The sequence below is a fragment of the Erythrolamprus reginae genome, chromosome 3 (genome assembly GCF_031021105.1).
Source record: "Erythrolamprus reginae isolate rEryReg1 chromosome 3, rEryReg1.hap1, whole genome shotgun sequence".
Taxonomy (NCBI): domain Eukaryota; kingdom Metazoa; phylum Chordata; class Lepidosauria; order Squamata; family Dipsadidae; genus Erythrolamprus; species Erythrolamprus reginae.
In genome coordinates, this window is record NC_091952.1 from 61,299,400 (window position 1) to 61,317,553 (window position 18,154).

The 18,154-nt window shown below is 37.2% G+C and overlaps 1 protein-coding gene across 2 annotated transcripts in view; it reads right to left on the minus strand.

The window, feature by feature from the left end:
• The window catches only part of PLXNA2 (plexin A2), a 545,151-nt gene that overhangs the window by 47,590 nt on the left and 479,407 nt on the right, over positions 1-18,154 (minus strand). For both annotated transcript variants that reach the window (XM_070745594.1, XM_070745595.1), the window contains 3 exons: positions 15,678-15,912; positions 12,071-12,213; positions 8,830-9,098 (listed from right to left, as the gene is read on the minus strand). In XM_070745594.1, coding sequence (XP_070601695.1) covers positions 8,830-9,098; positions 12,071-12,213; positions 15,678-15,912 — 647 coding nt within the window. The remainder of the gene's footprint in view (positions 1-8,829; positions 9,099-12,070; positions 12,214-15,677; positions 15,913-18,154) is intronic.

The window sequence follows — 18,154 nt, forward strand, 5'->3', positions numbered from 1 at the left end:
TGTTGTACGATCTGAGAAGTACTATATTTATCTCTTCCCACCCCGTCTGCATTTTAAGTTTTAATGTTTTCCCCTATTCAGTCATAACGGATTCTTGGAGAGAGTGATCAACTAAGATTCTCAGCCAACCTCCATTGTCCGAGAGACATTTCTGACATCATATGGGCCAGGATTTGTTTATACTTACCTTCCCCACCGGTTCACATTATGATGGAAGTGCACATTTTGCATCCTTTCCACACGTCCTTTCCTGGAAATGACCCTCTGCACTTGCGCAGAAACCTTTGTGCATGCGCAGAGGGTTTCTTTGAATCCACGGTGCCCAGAGGACTGGTTCGGGAGCAGTAACTTGTTGCTTGTATCCTAAGATTTTTTATTAATATTGATTGTTTTATTTGACCCCTATGACAATCATTAAGTGTTGTACCACATGATTCTTGACAGATGTATCTTTTTATTTTATGTACACTGAGAGCATATGCACCAAGACAAATTCCTTGTGTGTCCAATCACACTTGGCCAATAAAGAATTCTATTCTATTCTATTCTATTCTATTCTATTCTATTCTATATAACACTGGTCATCTCTGCCAGTTTGGCAAGTGGTGCTGAATTTCCCCTACTGGTTCTAATGAATTGGTCCAAACCAGCAGCAACCCACCACTGATGTGGCCAGCATGAAAATATAGAATGCAGTAACTTTCCTGCCAGAGTTATTTGCTCACATTTTCATGCTTTTGAACTGCTAGGTTGGCAGGAACTGGGACAAGTAATGGAATCTCACCATGTCAAGTGATGCTTGGGTCCTGAACTCAGACTGTTGACAAGCTCAGAATCTTAACCACTGAGTCACTGCACCCCCTTTCTGTATTTTAATACTTATTTTAAAAAGGGCCCAGGAAGTTATATTTTATAATCATATGCTTTTTTTATAAAGTTTGATTTTTATTATCTCATGTAAGATTGATTTCTTTCCCAAGGGCAGAAGGATGAGTTGAATCCTCTATTCATCACACCTACAATATAAACTACATACCCAGAATGTGGTTGTACATAAATTATTTCAACATTTGCATTCTGACTTTTTATTCATAAAAAATGCACACAGCATGTTAGAAGCCCACCTCTCACATTTCAGGGTTATAGAATATAGAAGCACCAAACCACCACTCTGAAATAGGGGTGAATGAGGATGTCAAGCTGGTTCAGATGTTGGTGATAAATTAACAGCTTGCCACACTATATATAAAAGGCCTGATGTTTATGGGAAGGGGTGATTTTCATAAGGGAGCAGCCACAAAGCATTCTTTTGAGTGGTTCAAAGCCCCCCTATTCCCACCATATGGGTGGAAGTGGAAGGAGGATTTGCCATGCTGGCACAATCTGAGTGGACAATGTGACAAGTTTGTGGGTGGGGGACAAGGGATGTGAACTTTCAACTAAGTGGAATTCGGCTTTTCCAGCGTAGGTGCCAGGATGGCTCTGGAAATAAATTTGAACTTTGAGGAATACTTTGACTTGGACTCTGATTTAGTTTGGATACTATCTGGAACCTTGATAGAGGAATAAATATCAAGAGGGTTTCTGGAAGTGGAGTTTGGGATCCTTAGCCTTTCATTCTGTGAACCCTAGCACTATTTAATACTTTTCACAAAAAAACCAGGAAATAAAATAATTTGCTGTGATAAATTCTTCAAACAGATTGTTTCATGAAACCACGTTATCTGTATATCTCTAGGATAGATAGATAGATATAGATATTTGTAAAAATGTAAACAGATGCATTTAAACATCAGATAACTTTATCTGACATTGAGCAGTTGCCATTTTGGCAAGCCTACATTTCAAATCTTCAAGAGTCTAAACCGTGCATGAAGCATGACAAAAATCTAGCATTTAGAAACATTATCACTTTCAATGGTTGTCACTCTGACAGCATGTCAGTAAACTGATGGGAAAGGGGAAGGAAGAAATAATAGTTCTCATTACACCAATGAAAACTCCAGCAGCAAGATACTAAATCTCTGTGAGGGTTGGAGAGGAAAGCTTGAATGCTGCTGCCACTTATTGATCTGAGTTAAGAGCATGGGAAAGCAAAGATAAAGTACAGGAGGTTGACTCAAAAGAAGAATTCTTTTCCAGTGGCAAACAAACCATATTGAGAAGGTATGCCTGAATTCCATAATTGTAGAGTGATATTTAAAATATCCATACCTGAATTGAACATTTGAATGGGTGGTCTGATGTGAGGGCTTGGGGGGGGGGATGCCACTTTTTCTTTTGGTTTTTGGTCCCCAAGACAGGGATCACAGTGCTGGGACTCACTGGCATCAAGGGGGACAGCCAAGGCACTTCTGCCAAGACCCTAGTTACTGCCTAGAATGGTGGAGTAACCAGAGACAATAAGGATCAACACTGAAAGATTCAAAGTGAGCCAAGTAAAATACTTGGCTCATTCATGACTATAAGGGCTGTGTGTGTGAAATGCCAATATTTGTTCATGCCTATTGAATCCAGTGATAACCATTTAGGGTGTTGTGTTTAGGGCAGGGGTATCCAAACTTGGCAACTTTAAGAATTGTGGACTGCAACCCACAAAATTCTTGGAGTTGAAGTCCACAAGTCCTAAAGTTGCCAAGTTTGAAGACCTCTGTCCCTATTAATAGGATTTGCATTAGCCGCCCCGAATCTACGGAGAGGGGCGGCATACAAATCTAATAAATAATTAGCTTCTAGTACTTTTCTGGCTGTGGTTTAAGATAGTGATTATCACCCATAAAACTTCTGATCACCCAGAGCCACCATCTTCAATTGTCGCTGCCCATTTCATAAGATCTGACACAGTAGACATGTTTTAAATCTGCTCTTTGAAACAATATCTTCTGATAGGACCCAGGAGGCACCTGTCCCATGGAATATCATATCCCCAGAGATTACAAAGAGTCCACCTGTATTGGATTTTCATATAGCCTTGAAAACTCCCCAGAAATTGGACACAGTTGTTAAATAAGCCCTTCTATAATGAGATTATCATTGCTTGTCGTTTTGTTTTATTTGTCTGATTATTGTTTTAAAGAAAATAACTCAGTGTAGGTTGTTCAGAGTTGCAATTTGCAGTTGGTTGGCTTTACAATTTGAACAACAATAAAACAAATTCCTCCCAAGCAAGGTAGAAAATATTATATAAAATATATTACAACACTACAAACACTTTTATATTTCCTTGTATGAGAATTTCAGTGTAAAACGTACAGTTAGCTCACACATTGGAATAGGAAATGTAGATCTGGCGATCTCATTTTATCATGCGCTAATAAAATCTTCAAGTCCTAGTAGCTCCATGAATCAAGACAGACCAACAATGGTGTTTACAATTTAAAATTGCATCTGTCTGGGTCTGAGGAATTATGCTATTTCATCTCTGCAGTGTTTGAGCAGTAGGCCTGGAGAGCCAGAGAAAGAATCTACACACAGAATCAGGTAACTCACAATTTAAAAACAGAGGAAGAAGGCACTTTGCTTTTGGCAGTGCTCTGAAATTGCATTATTTTTCTGACTTCAGGAGGCATTTAAAATCCAAACAAATATGAATCCTAGAGTTTTTAGTTTAATTTGCAATGGGAGAGTGGGATTAGATACATTCTGGGGTAAAATTGAAGCAAGCAATTCAGTTAGCCAGCTTGGTTTGTGATAAGACCGCTGGTCATTTGTTCTTAACTTTGACATCATCCCATTTAACCTAGACAGATATGCAGGTCCCATTTCTAAGCAAGTAATAGCCAAACAATATTGCTTAGTTTCTTATGCCACAAAGGATTTTCTTTTGTAAAATTTCAACAGATGTTTATTTGGAGAAAAAATTGTGTCTCTAGTTATTATTTGCATTTCTGACTCATGTCCCTGATGCATTTCTATGGCAGATGGAAAGGACAAACAGCAGAATTGCAAAGTTAACAATGTCACAATAAGATTATGTCTTGCTACTACATTGTATGTTTTTACTTGGGAACGCTTCCTCAATTTTAGGGTTAGTGCTAAAGCGCCAGATATGAAATAGGAGCATTTTTCAGATTATAAGATGCACCAGTATATATGTTGCACTAAGATTTGAAAGAGATAAGTAAGGGGGTGGGGTTATCCTCCCTGGCCCCCAGGACCACTCTGCTGGTCTCCCAAACACTCTCTGTGCCCCATTTATTTTGAAAAACAAACCTGTATTTCGCCTGTTTTTGCAAAAAACAGGCACACAGAGGTTTTGGAAAGCCTGCAGAGTGCTCCTGGGGGCTGAAGAAAGGCAAAAATACCCCCATTTTTGCAAAAAAAAAAAAAAAAGCCCAATGTAGTAGCAAGATGTTTTGGGAGGCTTGCAGAATACTCTTAGGGACTGAGGGAAGGCAAAAACACTCCGAATTTTGGAAAAAAAAACAGTCCATTTTTTTTCCATTTTTAAAATAAAAATTGGGTTGTTTTTGCCTTCTCTCAGTTTTCAGGAGCACTCTGTAGGCCTCCCAAATCCTCTGTACACCCCATTTTTTTTTTAAAAAAAAACAGGCCTATTTTTTGCAAAAATGGGATGCGGGGCCAGGACTTTGGGAAGCCAAAAATGGCTGTATTAGTTTATAAGATATACTGACATTTCCAACCTCTTTTGGGGCGGGGGTGGGGGGTGGGTTAGGGAGTGTATCATATACTCCGAAAAATATGGTATTCTTATATTTGAAAAAAAAAAGTCTCAAAAAGAATATGCTTCAGTGTTCCTATTTCCATAGTAAAATATGTAGTAAAAATTAACATAAAGAAACCTATAATGAAGCTTCAAAATGTGATCTTAAAACTTATTCCTAATATACATTTCTTTAAAGCACATACAATAATCTTACTCATACCTTCTGTGCAAATCTACAATTCCTGGATGAATATCAGAAGTCTTCTCTTAGGATAAATAAAGTTAAATAAACTTAATTTGTTAGAATGGAGAAGATTATTATGAAGCAAATAATGACAACATTTGCTCTCTTTCACTGCCATTTGTATCTTTCTCGTATCACAATGTGACCAGATTTATCAAAGTAACAAAAACACACTGCAGTAAACCTGGGAGTATTACATAGCACATGGATATTTGCCCTGGCAAATAGACTTTTAAAAATATCCCTCAATAAATTGTCCTTGCAGTCAGTGTTCTCTCTAATTTTTTTTTTGGGGTGGGCGGAAAAGTATAGTGCCTGAGCGGCAGTCCCTTCGGGACTGGGCGGTACAGAAATAATAAATAAATACATAAACAAACAAACAAACAAATAAAAAACCCACCCTGTTTTGCCTCAGAGAATTTCAAAATAAAATACTGTACTGTGTGTCTATAACAGTGAGCTCATAATAGGGCAACTCTATCAATATCAAAATGCCACTTAAATAGTTGAGCTAGTTTCAAACTAGATTTTGATTTTCTTTCTCTCTTCCTTACTCCCATTCTTTTTCTTTCTCTTTTCCTTCCTCTCTTTTTTCTATCTGTTTCTCTCTCTTCCTCTCTCTCTCCTTCCCTCTCACTCTTTCCCTCTCGGCTTCTGGGCAGGTTTGGAAAACTCTGAGTTGATGATGATTTTTAAGTGAGCGATTGCTCACTGCTCAGCTTAGAGGGAACTATGCTTGCAGTAATAGAAATTATGTTTATTTAACAAAGACTGTCTTTTAGGGTGATCACTACTCTAAAACTTTAATGCTGACTGAAAAGATTAGTTTATGCGTTGTTGTTTTATGTGAAGCAAATGAAAGCAACATAACATAATATGAAATGATTTTGTCATAAGGACTATATTTCTTCTGAAATACAGATAAATTACGAATACTGAATCCTTGACCTGAATCTCCTCTCAGATTAATCTCCTGTCCACTCCTAATTCCTGAGGAAACATGTTTTCCAGTATTCTTGTTCTTCATCTTGTTCCCTTCCTTTGACAGTCCTAACAGAAGATGAAGTAGTCTGGGGAAAGGTGGAATTAGTGGCATAGGGAGTAGGGACAAATATCTGAGTATGTCTGTGACCTAAGGCCCTATGTAAGTTGATGGCATTGCTGAGACAGATGGTCCTTCTGTGCTTTTACCTCCTATGTGGAGGGGTGGGGGGTGGGAATAGACTTGCATTTTGGAAAGCGAGGTAGTCATCTCACATACTCTAGAAGTGCCCTGCCTTAAGGCTTAGTGGCCAATGTAGCATAATGTCCCAGTTGTGTTATATAGAGCTGCTGGCTTCAAGAAAAATGCAATTTTCCATCAGTGGCTTGAACAGCCAATTCATCTCCTCTTGCTGTCCTGGGTGACAAGGTGTTAATTTTATTGTATAATTTCATATGTGGTTACATCAGAGTCTTCAGTTGGATAAAATAAAATGATTACCTCCATTACATCCCTCTTGAATAGGTGGGAAGCATTATAGCAACACACAATATCCCTATACATTTTATAAGGTTCTGTTTTTTTTTACTGCTGTTTTACAAACTGAAACAGAGGGCACTGCAAATAGAGGTAGAAGTCATCAGGCTCTATGCTGATAAAAAAGCAATGGTAGTTGCCCACATCAGACGCTCATTTAGATAGGATGTCGGAGAGAAAAAGAGAAACTGGACAACTTTCCACTACACACATTATACCACCTTCAGTGACTTTACAAGGTATAGATCCTTTGTTTAACAAAAAAGGAATATATATAAGGTTTAAAATATATTCTTAATGGCTTGCAGGAATTGGATATGCTGAAATGCATGTAAAGGTCACATTTTTAAAAAAGTCTCAGCATGACTTACAAATTGATTCTTCTGATTACTTGTTCATGCATATTAACTAGTTTGTTCGGGAGGCTAGTAATGGTGGTGGAAGACAGACTCTTACCAACATATCAGGTAAGATAGAAATGGAATGAACTGGGAATAAAAAACCTGACATCTGGAAAATGTAGAATAATATGGCTAATGTTCTTGTAGGTCAGGGTCAGTTTGCTGAAGCTGAACAATGCATTTAAATTGTCAAGCTGTCAAAACCTCCACCACACATTCTTACTTATTACTGACACCTAGGGTCATCCCTTGTGGAGCTGTTCTTTGACAACAGGGAAACCTTCAAGGAATTTTCTGGTGTAGGTTAGGTGAAAAGCTATTGTAAGAATCTCCAGCTCAATTTCAGAGAAACCAAAGGTGCTATGAAACAGCAATTACAAAAGCAGGAAGTCCCTCAAGTGAATGGTGTTCTTACTAGATTGAAAATTCCCTCACCTTTCGTGTGGGATCAAAAGGATTGGAAAAAAATAGTTTTGTTTGTATTTCTAAAAAGTGTAGATAAGTTCTCATTCTCAAATGATTCTGGATGGAAAAACGTATTTTCCTTTGAATAAATTACCTATTCAAATTCTTAGAAACTTCAGAGATAGCATAATTAGGGGAGATCAATATCCTATATTTGTGTTGATCATGTCAAACTATGTCAAACTATGGAAAGTGCTCAGGGAATCTCAGAACATCTCACTGACTTCTTGAAAATGTTATACCCAGGTCGGGATATCACTGTATGGATAGAAAACACTGAAACAGATTGGTTTCAGGTTGGCAAAAGAATTAGACATGGCTGTACGTCAAATATATATTAAGAGAAACTGGATTGGAAAAAGATGATCATTGCAATCCAAATACTTTCGGAATACTAGGAATACTAGGAATAGCGCATATCTGAATTTAGTTAAATATTTAACTGTAAATTCATATAGGCGCTATTCCTTGTATTCAGAAAGTATTTGGATTGCATTCCAAATCACTCTTGTAATATTCAGTAATGTCAGCCTTTATAGGATAGGTATATGACGCCCATAGGGGAAAGCTTTAAAAACAACTGAGCATTTTTTGATTTCCATGGTCACCTTTCTGACCAACACTAGTTATGTTGGTGTAACATCATAAAATATGGCATGAATATGATTTACTGATTAGCAGATAAATTAACACAATCTGTGTTAAATAAAACCAATAGGGAATTTGTTACTTAGTTATGTAAATAACAATAGCACTTAGATTTATATACCTCTTCACAGTATTTTATAGCCCTATCTACGCAGTTTACAGAGTCAGCATATTGTTCCCAACAGTGTGGGTCCTCATTTTACCGACCTTGGAAGGATAGAAAGCTGAGTCAACCTTGAATCAATCAGGATCAAATTGCTGGCAGTCAACAGAATTAGTTTGCAATATTGCATTCTAATCACTGTGCCATCACAGCTCTTCATTAAATTCAACAAATTCACTTATTCATGTTCTAGTGTAACATGCCTTCCAGACAAGAAAAATGATCCATAGTATTAACTTTTCACAAAAGGTGAACAGATAAATTTTCTAATTTAATCAAATGACTATCTATAATAACTATAATATTAAGGTGTATAACACCTGCCTGTTTCTTGTTGGCCAACTCTAATTTAAGTTGCTATTGTAGCTTTGTTCTGCTCATTCTGAAATGTTAGATTTACAGTTGAACTATCCTCTTTATCTTCTCTTGGACAACAAAACCCACCAGTCAAATGCTAATTTTTGAGCAGTCTGTGGGAAAGAAGAACAGTGGCAGGAATATCAAGTATTTTAACTAAGCACCAGATTTCCTAGATGCAAACTGAAATAGTAACCTCATTGAGTACTTGCAGAACTTGGTAGGTATCCTTTTAAAATTATGCTTGATAAATAAATATGAGATAGCAATCACATCCTCATCCCAAAGCTCACACTCATCTAAATGACCACTTTTGCTCTGAAATTACAGTCTTCTTGTGCAAAGTTGCAAATCTTCCATTCTTACCTGCGTAGGAGCAACTTAGGGTGGTTTTTGTTCTCCAGGTTCTTCTCAATCAGGTCAGACAACAATTGCTTGAGGACATCAGTGGCATATTCTAGCTTTCCTTGAAGTCCTGTCATGATGAGGGAAGCCACATTGCCACGGTCACGCATGGAGAAACTTCGCTGTAATTCCAGGGTACGGATAAATGTCAATAAAAAAACCTTATTGTTGAGTAGCTGGGCAAAGAGCTTCAAGGCTTTTTCAACGTTCTGCTGTCCATTCCCTTGGACCTATAAAATTTCAAATGTGTTAATCTTGTATCCTAAAAGCAAATCTGGTACAGATATATCAACTAAACTGGAAAATATTAATACTATAATACAATAATGCTACATCCAAAATTTGGCTTCAACCATGCACAGAATACATATCTCAACTTTATGAGATAAAAAAATCAGAATAGATTCTTAGTAATATGAGCTGAATTTATTATAGCTATAATTCCATTGAATGATTTATATTGTGTTGACCATCGTTCTTGATACATATTTAATTTGAGTTTAATAGCAACTCTTAATCATCTAACATGACACAATTTACTAAATATATTTAACTATTTACAACTCATTAATGATATATTAGAAAGCAATAACCTCCATGACATTTAAAAATCTCTTGATTACTCATTTGTATTCTATTATTTTCAAATTCATTTTTGTGCTTATTTAGGAATTCTTTAAAGTATTCAGTTAAAATAATTTAAAACTGGAATGTTTTTGAGAGTATGTTTTTGACAATGTTATATTGTCAGTGTTGCACGTTTAAAACAAAGTATTCTTTAGTTGTGAGATGCACAGAAATGACATTCACATAGGCAAATCACTAAATCACAGGTGCTGATTTAGACTCCCACTCCACTGTGAAACTCTAATACATGCACATATAAACACATTTTTCTGATAGTCCTGGGTGTAAATTAGAGGTTATAATTCACAATATTAAAATTCTTATAGAAAGTTCTCGCTGACATATATTTTCAACTTATTTATATTACATAACTAAGCAGCAGTGGGATTGGTGTCACATTGATTCTTATCCTAGTTTTTTTGGGGGAATGAAAAATCCGTTTCAACTATCAGTTTTATTTCCTATATTCTACATGTACAAGAGAAAGCAAGGGGTGATGGAATACTAGTATTCCCATGTATAATTTTGATATACCCATATTAATAATTCAGTTAATTTATTCTTTGCATGTACATTAAAAAAATAAGCAACAAGCTTCATTTGATGGTAACCTAAATAATTTTAAAATACAAAAACATTAATCTCTGCAAAAGAATTGAAAAAAAAATAGAAAAATGAATTTACTAAACTAAGTATATATAATAGAGCTTTTGTACTTAAATTTCTATTCCTCCAACCTTGGATTACATATTGTCACTTGAGTTACAGTACCTGCCCAATTTATTTTAATTATACTCCTAGAGAAGGACTTCCTATAATTATCAATATACCAACTCACAATAGGTAGGATGCTGTAGTTCTCCTTAAAAGAATGCTACCTTAAAAAATAATGTTCTACCATGAGCCATGCCTTCTTTGAAAGCTATGTGGTCAAAAGAAGCTAGAGCTCCATAGTTTCTCCAGTAATAAATTATTCAATCAGTTTTTACTGGAGAAATTAAGGAGCTCTAGCTTCTATCTGGAGAAAATAAGGCGTTCTAGCTTTTCAGACAAAGAGAGCAGTGAAATGGGAAATGTCTTTTCAAGAGCCATCAGCAGCAAAAATGAAAAACTATTTTCACAGGGCACCCTGGTGGTTTATTGAGGCATGGGTATTCCCATGTTATTGCTCTCACACATGCGGTGTTGGTAATGAATGTAAAAATGTTTCTGATGGAGTTTCCCCTTCATTGTTCTTCCATGGTCAAATGTCAGCAGCAGCATTTTCATACTGAATAATGGGTCCCATCTGCTCCTGCCATTGCTTTAGCAACATGGGGGGGGGGGGGAGAGAAACCCTCCCTCAAAATTGGGATGCTTGGTGATATACTTAGTCAATTCAGCATACAATATAGACAAAGCTGAACTGATGTGACCAAGGTCTTTCTCTTGCACAAAAGCTTTGCCAAGTGGAGGACAAGATGTAGAAAAGCTCCTTTGCAAAACGGGGAAGCTTATTCCTCTAGGCAAACCAGAGAATGGATTTCCCAAGCTCCCCTTTGGCTTTTTTTTCCACAAAGGGAGAATTCAAAGGGAATTTAGCCAGTCATCAGTAATAAATGCAGCTCTTTTGCTGTTGGTCATGGAGAACTAGTCATGGAGTTTTAGGGATAGAGAAAGAAAGAAAAAAGTCAGGGCAGCAGCTACACAAAGGCAATCAAAAGAAAACAAACTGTGTGTAAATATATATAAAATGCAAGGCTTATGTTATAATTAAAGTCAGAGTTCATTGTGCTTATGCCAAAATGTCTAATAAGATTCAGCATGGGAGGCAGAAAGGTGCTTTCCCAGCTGTGTGGGTTTTAATCGAGGTTCTCAGAAGGGACCTGGGGAACATCACCAGTTACCTGATCAGATAAATAGAATACCCTATGAGACTAGACTAGACTTTCAATCCTGGGCCTAGAAAGTTTAGAACTAAGACGCCATAAACAAGATCTAAGTATTGCCCACAAGATCATATGCTGCAACGTCCTGCCTGTCGGCAACTACTTCAATTTCAACCACAACAACACAAGAGCACACAACAGATTTAAACTTAATATTAACCGCTCCAAACTTGACTGTAAAAACTATGACTTTAGTAAAAGAGTTGTCGAAGCTTGGAACTCATTACCAGACTCCGTAGTGTCATCCCCAAACCCCCAACACTTTACCCTTAGATTATCTACGGTTGACCTATCCAGATTCCTAAGAGGTCAGTAAAGGGCGAGTACAAGTGCACTAGAGTGCCTTCCGTCCTCTGTCCTATTGCTCTCCTATATCTCCTATACCTTTCTTCTATTCCTATATCTCTTCTTCTATTCTTTCATTGATATGTTCTATTACTATATCTTCTTTTCTATTATTTATTAGATATATTTTACTATGAGTATCTCCTCTATAACCTTCATCATGTATTTACTGTGTGTATATAGATATATACCCACTAAAACCCTCATTGTGTATTGGACAAAATAAATAAATAAATAAATAAATAAAAATAAAATAGATAAAAATAGATTGAGATAGAGAGAACATACAGCTACTCCATTACCTCTAGTTCACGCAGGACAGGGTGATCTTCAATGCCAGGGAAGAGGACTCTCATGGCGTATGTGCGATAATCAAGATACGGGATCCCTGAGCGGTCCAGGTCACTGGTTAACTCATTGATGTCTGTCTGCAGCTCTGCAAAAGCTATTAGGGAAACAAGTGAGAAAGACAGGCAATCAAGAGACCGGCTCTGGGAATGGAGGATGAGATACAAACAATCAAGGACTACAAATGAGCCAACTCAGGAAGCTCTTTTACTCCAGACCTCTCTGTGTCACCAAGACATGCCCTGAAGCAGGGAGCCACTTCCTCAGTATGAGAGAGAAAGAGCACAATGCAAAGAACAGATGCTGAAACAAAACACACTTCCTAATTTGTATTCTGTTCACACCTTGTATGTAAGCACTGAATATGCCTTGAAAGGCACTAGATAAAAATAAAGATCCTATTTTTAAATCAGTTTGTCTGGCTTTTTTACTCTCTAACTTATTCAACCCCCTCTATTCCTCATGTCCTTTTGATGTAGCTAGAAGAAGGAAACTATCCCCATGTTTTATAGCTTATCTAGGGTCAGGGAAGAAAATTAATTGAGATTCAAAACTGTAACAAGATTCACGGATTTAGCAGAAGATTTGCCTCATGTACATAGTGGGAGAGCATGGAAACTGATATAGTTCAATTGTAACTTTAGGGAAATGTGTATAAGGATAGAAACACTTGTCCAATTCCTTCTTCTCAAGATGAAGGTCTATACAAATACTGTGCACACATGGCAGTTATCACATTTCAGCCTTCTAATATATTGTGCTGGTGACATCATCACCCTATTAAAATTAACCTGCCAAATGGAATCCTGAAATCTTACTGCAGAATGTGAAAATCTATCTTATTTCCCTCCTCTCTCTCCCCCCCCCCTCTTTGTGTGTGTGTGTGTGTGTGTGTGTGAGAAGCTTGGGAGTTTAAGGGTGTCTTGCACAGTATCTTAGTTGCTCCTAACACTGTACTTTTCTGGACAGAGGGCTCTGAGACCATTTTTGAAAGTTGTGGAGTTTAGCATATACCACATATATCATATCAGTCTCATGTCAGCAGCTATGTTCAATAATGGAAGGAGTAGCAGTGACACTTCAGCTTCAGGTGTTCACATCTTGTTGTGCTTCAGGGTCTTCTTACTGTAAGCCTAGGCTGTAACGTGTATTTCTTTCAATCTGAAGTTGTGAGAACAGCTTCCTCTTTATCTATCTATCATCTATCTATCTATCTATCTATCTATCTATCTATCTATCTATCTATCTATCTATCTATCTATCATCTATCTATCTATCTATCTATCATCTATCTATCTATCTATCTATCTATCTATCTATCTATCTATCATCTATCTATCATCTATCTATCTATCTATCTATCTATCTATCTATCTATCTATCTATCTATCTATCTGTCTATCTGTCTATCCTGGCTCAATATCTCACATAGACCTTGTTAACCTGGGTGATGTTCTAAGCCAGGAGGGATTTCCTAGTTCATGTCACTCTCACATTTTGAGATAGTCAGGATTTGTGCCCTAAGACCTCTGCCTGTAATGTAGGTATCAAATTTGAACTCTGTCAGTATATTTAGATGATGCTTTAAAGATCAGACTATTCAGCTACACAGACATACATACAGAGAGAGAGAGAGAGAGAGAGAGAGAGAGAGAGAGAGAGAATGAGAGAATGAGAGAGAGAGAGAGGAGAAAGAGAGAGGGAGGGAAAGAGAGAGGGGAGGGACTGTCTGTCTGTCTTGGGATAAACATGTATATGAGTTACACTATCTAATCCATCAAGAGGTAGTGACACATTCCAATATCCAGAAGAGCTGTTTCAGCAAATTCATAAAGAAAAAGGCAGGGGGCAAAAGGACCTTTTGTTTGACGCTGTAGTTAAATAATTGAGACTTTTCAGTCTGTGCTTATCTATGGCAAATCAGTTAGCTCAATTTACCTTCTATCTGCCTTTGCTTTGTGCTGTCTGCATTTCAACAAGTTGATCTGCTTTTTTTTTTTTTTTTGCCAGCCAGGTGGCTGTAACAGCATTTCATATTCTAAGCTTCTTTATTTTTACACCAAAATGTACAAATTATTTTACAGCTTGGTTCCAGCACCTTATGATTGCAAAGGATCCCAGCTTTCCTTAACCTCTCCATGAAATGCCTTTAGAAAAAGATCCACAGATTGCCAAGCCTAATGACCTGGCACCGACAAATTTTATACATCTTGTTGAAATAGGATCAAGTGCTAATCCTGTTCTCCACACATTAGTCAAGCAAAGGATGTCTCTGCATTCAATATACTTGTTACTGTCTTCCGACACATACAGACACTCATGGGGAAAAAATGCAGGATTCTCTGGCTGTAAAAGAGGGCATTTCACAATTATATGTGTGTTTGAGAGAGATTGACCAAATGTTTATTTGACAGCTGTATGTGGGGCTCAAGCCCTGTTAAATTCATATTGGATCAAAGGAAATAGGTTAAGCAGAAGGCAGTTACCATGGAAACCACACTTGGACTGCTCACTACTGGAGATGTAGTCAATGAATGGAGAAAAGTTATATTAGACAAACCAAACAGCGAGTGAATAAGTAAGTAAGTAAAGTATGCATGTCTTTATGATGTTTTATATAGGTTAAGCACAATGATTGAAATTGATTTTTTCTTGAGCCAATAACATTGAGACAGATATGTACTATGCAATAACTCTTACTGGATTGATAAAAAGGTAATAAGGAATTAAAGGACATGACCATTTGTCAATGCTACACTTAACTGACAATATGAATTAAGTAGTAATAGCAATAGCAATGGCAATAACACTTAAACTTATATACTGCTCCATAGTGCTTTACAGCACTGACCATTTTACAATGTCAGCATATTGTCGCCCCCACCCCGCCCCAACAATCTGGGTCCTCATTTTGCTGACCTTGGAAGGATGCCAGGGGAAGTCAAACTTGAGCCAATTAGGATTGAACTTTGGGCTGTGGGCGGAGCTTAGCCTGAAATTGCATTATAACTCCTGCACCATCACAACTCCTAACTAAATGTAGGGCTTAGATGCTAAACAGTTGTCCATTATGTATGCTTGTGTGTGTGCATGTGGTGTGAGCATGCATGTATTGGCATAACTATGAATGGTTTTGTATGCATATATGCATGAAGTAACATTCTTCAGGATATGCTTTATGACTAAGCAAAGGAGGATGAATAGCAATAGATCTTTAGAAGTTAACTTTATTACAATGGTCAGGAACTAATCAGCTCAGATGATATGAACAGTTTGAGATGCTAAAACATACCAGCAATTTGTCATGCATCGTATTATGTTATTATACTATAATATTTTGGACTTTTCACAGCAAAATTGGCTGCATTTTTTCTTTTTCTTTTTTGGTATTAAGAATTTAAACACTCTCTTCATGTTTCTGATGGTTTCTATCACCTCAATGACTCACTTTCTTTCATATACAAATAATATTCAGAAACAATAAAAATAAAATTGCCCCAAGTCTGAATGGATGGCATATTTTACTGGACATCTGATTTGAAATTAGGGAGTGATACCGACCTTCTTTGCACTCAAGGGCTACCCGAGACTCGAGGTTGTCCATCTGCATCTGAAGTCTCTTGAGTGTGAGATCATTTTCACGAGACTTGCGCTTGTAGGCAATGAGGACTATGATGACTATGATGAGAAGAAGACTGCCTCCTGCTGCAATACTGACAATAGCTGGCAAAGTCAGCAGGCTGTCTGATATCACATTCACTGAACCAGGTGAGAAAATGATGCCACCTACATGCACCTAGCCATCAAAGAGAATCAACCAGAAGATGAATTACAATACAGCGTGTATAGAGATTAATAAGATATTAATTTGGAATAAAACCAGTCACTTATAAAGATGAAATTTGTGCCAAGAAATGTGTTAGTAAGAATGCTGGGAATAGGGCTGAAATGAAAAGGATAAGTCCTTCCATTTGTTTACTTGGGAGTTAACACTTGGACCAGAATATCTCCGGGACCGCCTTCTGCCGCACGACTCCCAGCGACCGGTTAGGTCCCACAGAGTTGGCCTCCTCCGGGTCCCGTCAACTAAACAATGTCGTTTGGTGTGAGCCAGGAGAAGAGCCTTCTCTGCGGCGGCCCCGACCCTCTGGAACCAGCTCCCCCCAGATATCAGAGTTGCCCCCACCCTCCTTGCCTTTTGCAAGCTCCTTAAAACCCACCTCTGTCGTCAGGCATGGGGGAATTGACATTTTCCCTTCCCCCCAGGCTTATAGAATTTATACATGGTATGCTTGTATGTATGATTGGTTCTTTAAATTGGGGTTTTTTAGATTATTTTTAATATTAGATTTGTTCACATTGTCTTTTTTATTGTTGTTAGCCGCCCCGAGTCTTCGGAGAGGGGCGGCATACAAATCTAATAAATACAAATACAAATACAAATTAAAACTGTTAATTTTTGTCTAGTAGCTGACTTTAAAAAAAAATAAAAATACACAAATAGTTTTAGGCACTGGAGCCTGACATATTACGGCTATTATGGAAATAATTCTCAAAATGCTATATAGCTTTTTAAAAGTAATAAAATGCTACTCATTTGCTAAGTTATTGATAAGACTTTGCAAGTAACTTCCCCATAAAAAGAAAGGTCACATCCTCCTTGAAACACACACAGAAAAGCCTTTGAATTACAACATATTTGTTATCCTTGCACTATTTCCCACATTCCTTTGATTACATGATAACTTCATTTGACTTTCATAAAATAAATTTTCAGTTTTCTTTCATAAGCCATGAATATGTGAGAATAAGAATTTCATTGACAAAGTAACGTAGAGAGAAAGAACAAAAGAATAAATGGAAGAGCAAGACTGGGGGAAATAGCTAGAGCTGCCAAAGAATAAACTTGTTTGCACTTTATAGGTGTCTGGTACAAATAATTATGATATATAAATCATAGTATTGGACAAATGAGGTAAAAACTGACCCAGATTTCATATTTTAGTCTTTGCTATATTTACAATACTGTATACATTTTAATATGTCAATAGATGGACTTGATTATACTTTTGGCTTCATCAGATTTGTCTGGGTGAGATATGATGAGACGCTAGATACAATAAATGTACCTTTTTGTTATATTTTGATTCAGTATAATATAGACAGTAAATCTGGAGAAAATGATCAGTACTCAAAACTGTGCTAAACTTTAGAGATTGCCTGTCTAATCTCCATTTTTGTTGTGCACAGATGATGGTATCTCATATGGGAAAAAACTGCTGGCTTAATTTACCAGTTTTCCCACTTTTTATTTTTAAAGAAAAGGATTATGTGTTTTATAAAGTAACCCAAGGCATGTCGATAATAATATTTTGCTAAAGTCAAGACTACCAGGGGCAAAAGCAGGGGGGGGGGGATCTTATGTAATTAATTACAACTGGACATCATTTTGGTGAGATGAAATGATTTCAAATTGATTTTTTAAAAATGATAATTTTTGTAAAGTCCTCACAGGTTTAAAAGCAGATAGTTCACTAACGCAAATGTGCAAGTATTCTAAAGGAAAAGTCTATCCATGGCTCTTGGCTATATTGATGGCAATCTCCAGCAAAATCATTGAGACCAAGATGAGTATGACACTCACAACAATGCAGCATTGAATGTACATGGTGTGAATGAATAAGTGCTTAAGCAGATAGGGTACACATGGCATAGCACAGCCTTCAGTAGCAAATAACCATATATCCTTGATCTATCTTTACAACAAACTTCAGTGCCAGTTATGCCTCATCTGTTCCAGTGGTTGCTTGCTCCTGATTTGGACCGGTCCATAGAACCGATAGTGGCAGAAATGGGAGTCTCCACTGACCCACCCCGGATGCTTCTGTGCATGTACAGAAGCACCCTCCCACACACACAAACTGGTGGCGATCTAATTTAGAACCCCCCACTCATCTCTTCTTTATTTCAATGTAATTGAAACAAAGAAGAGCAGCTATTGAAATGAAGCCTATTCACTTACAAGCCCAAATCAGAAG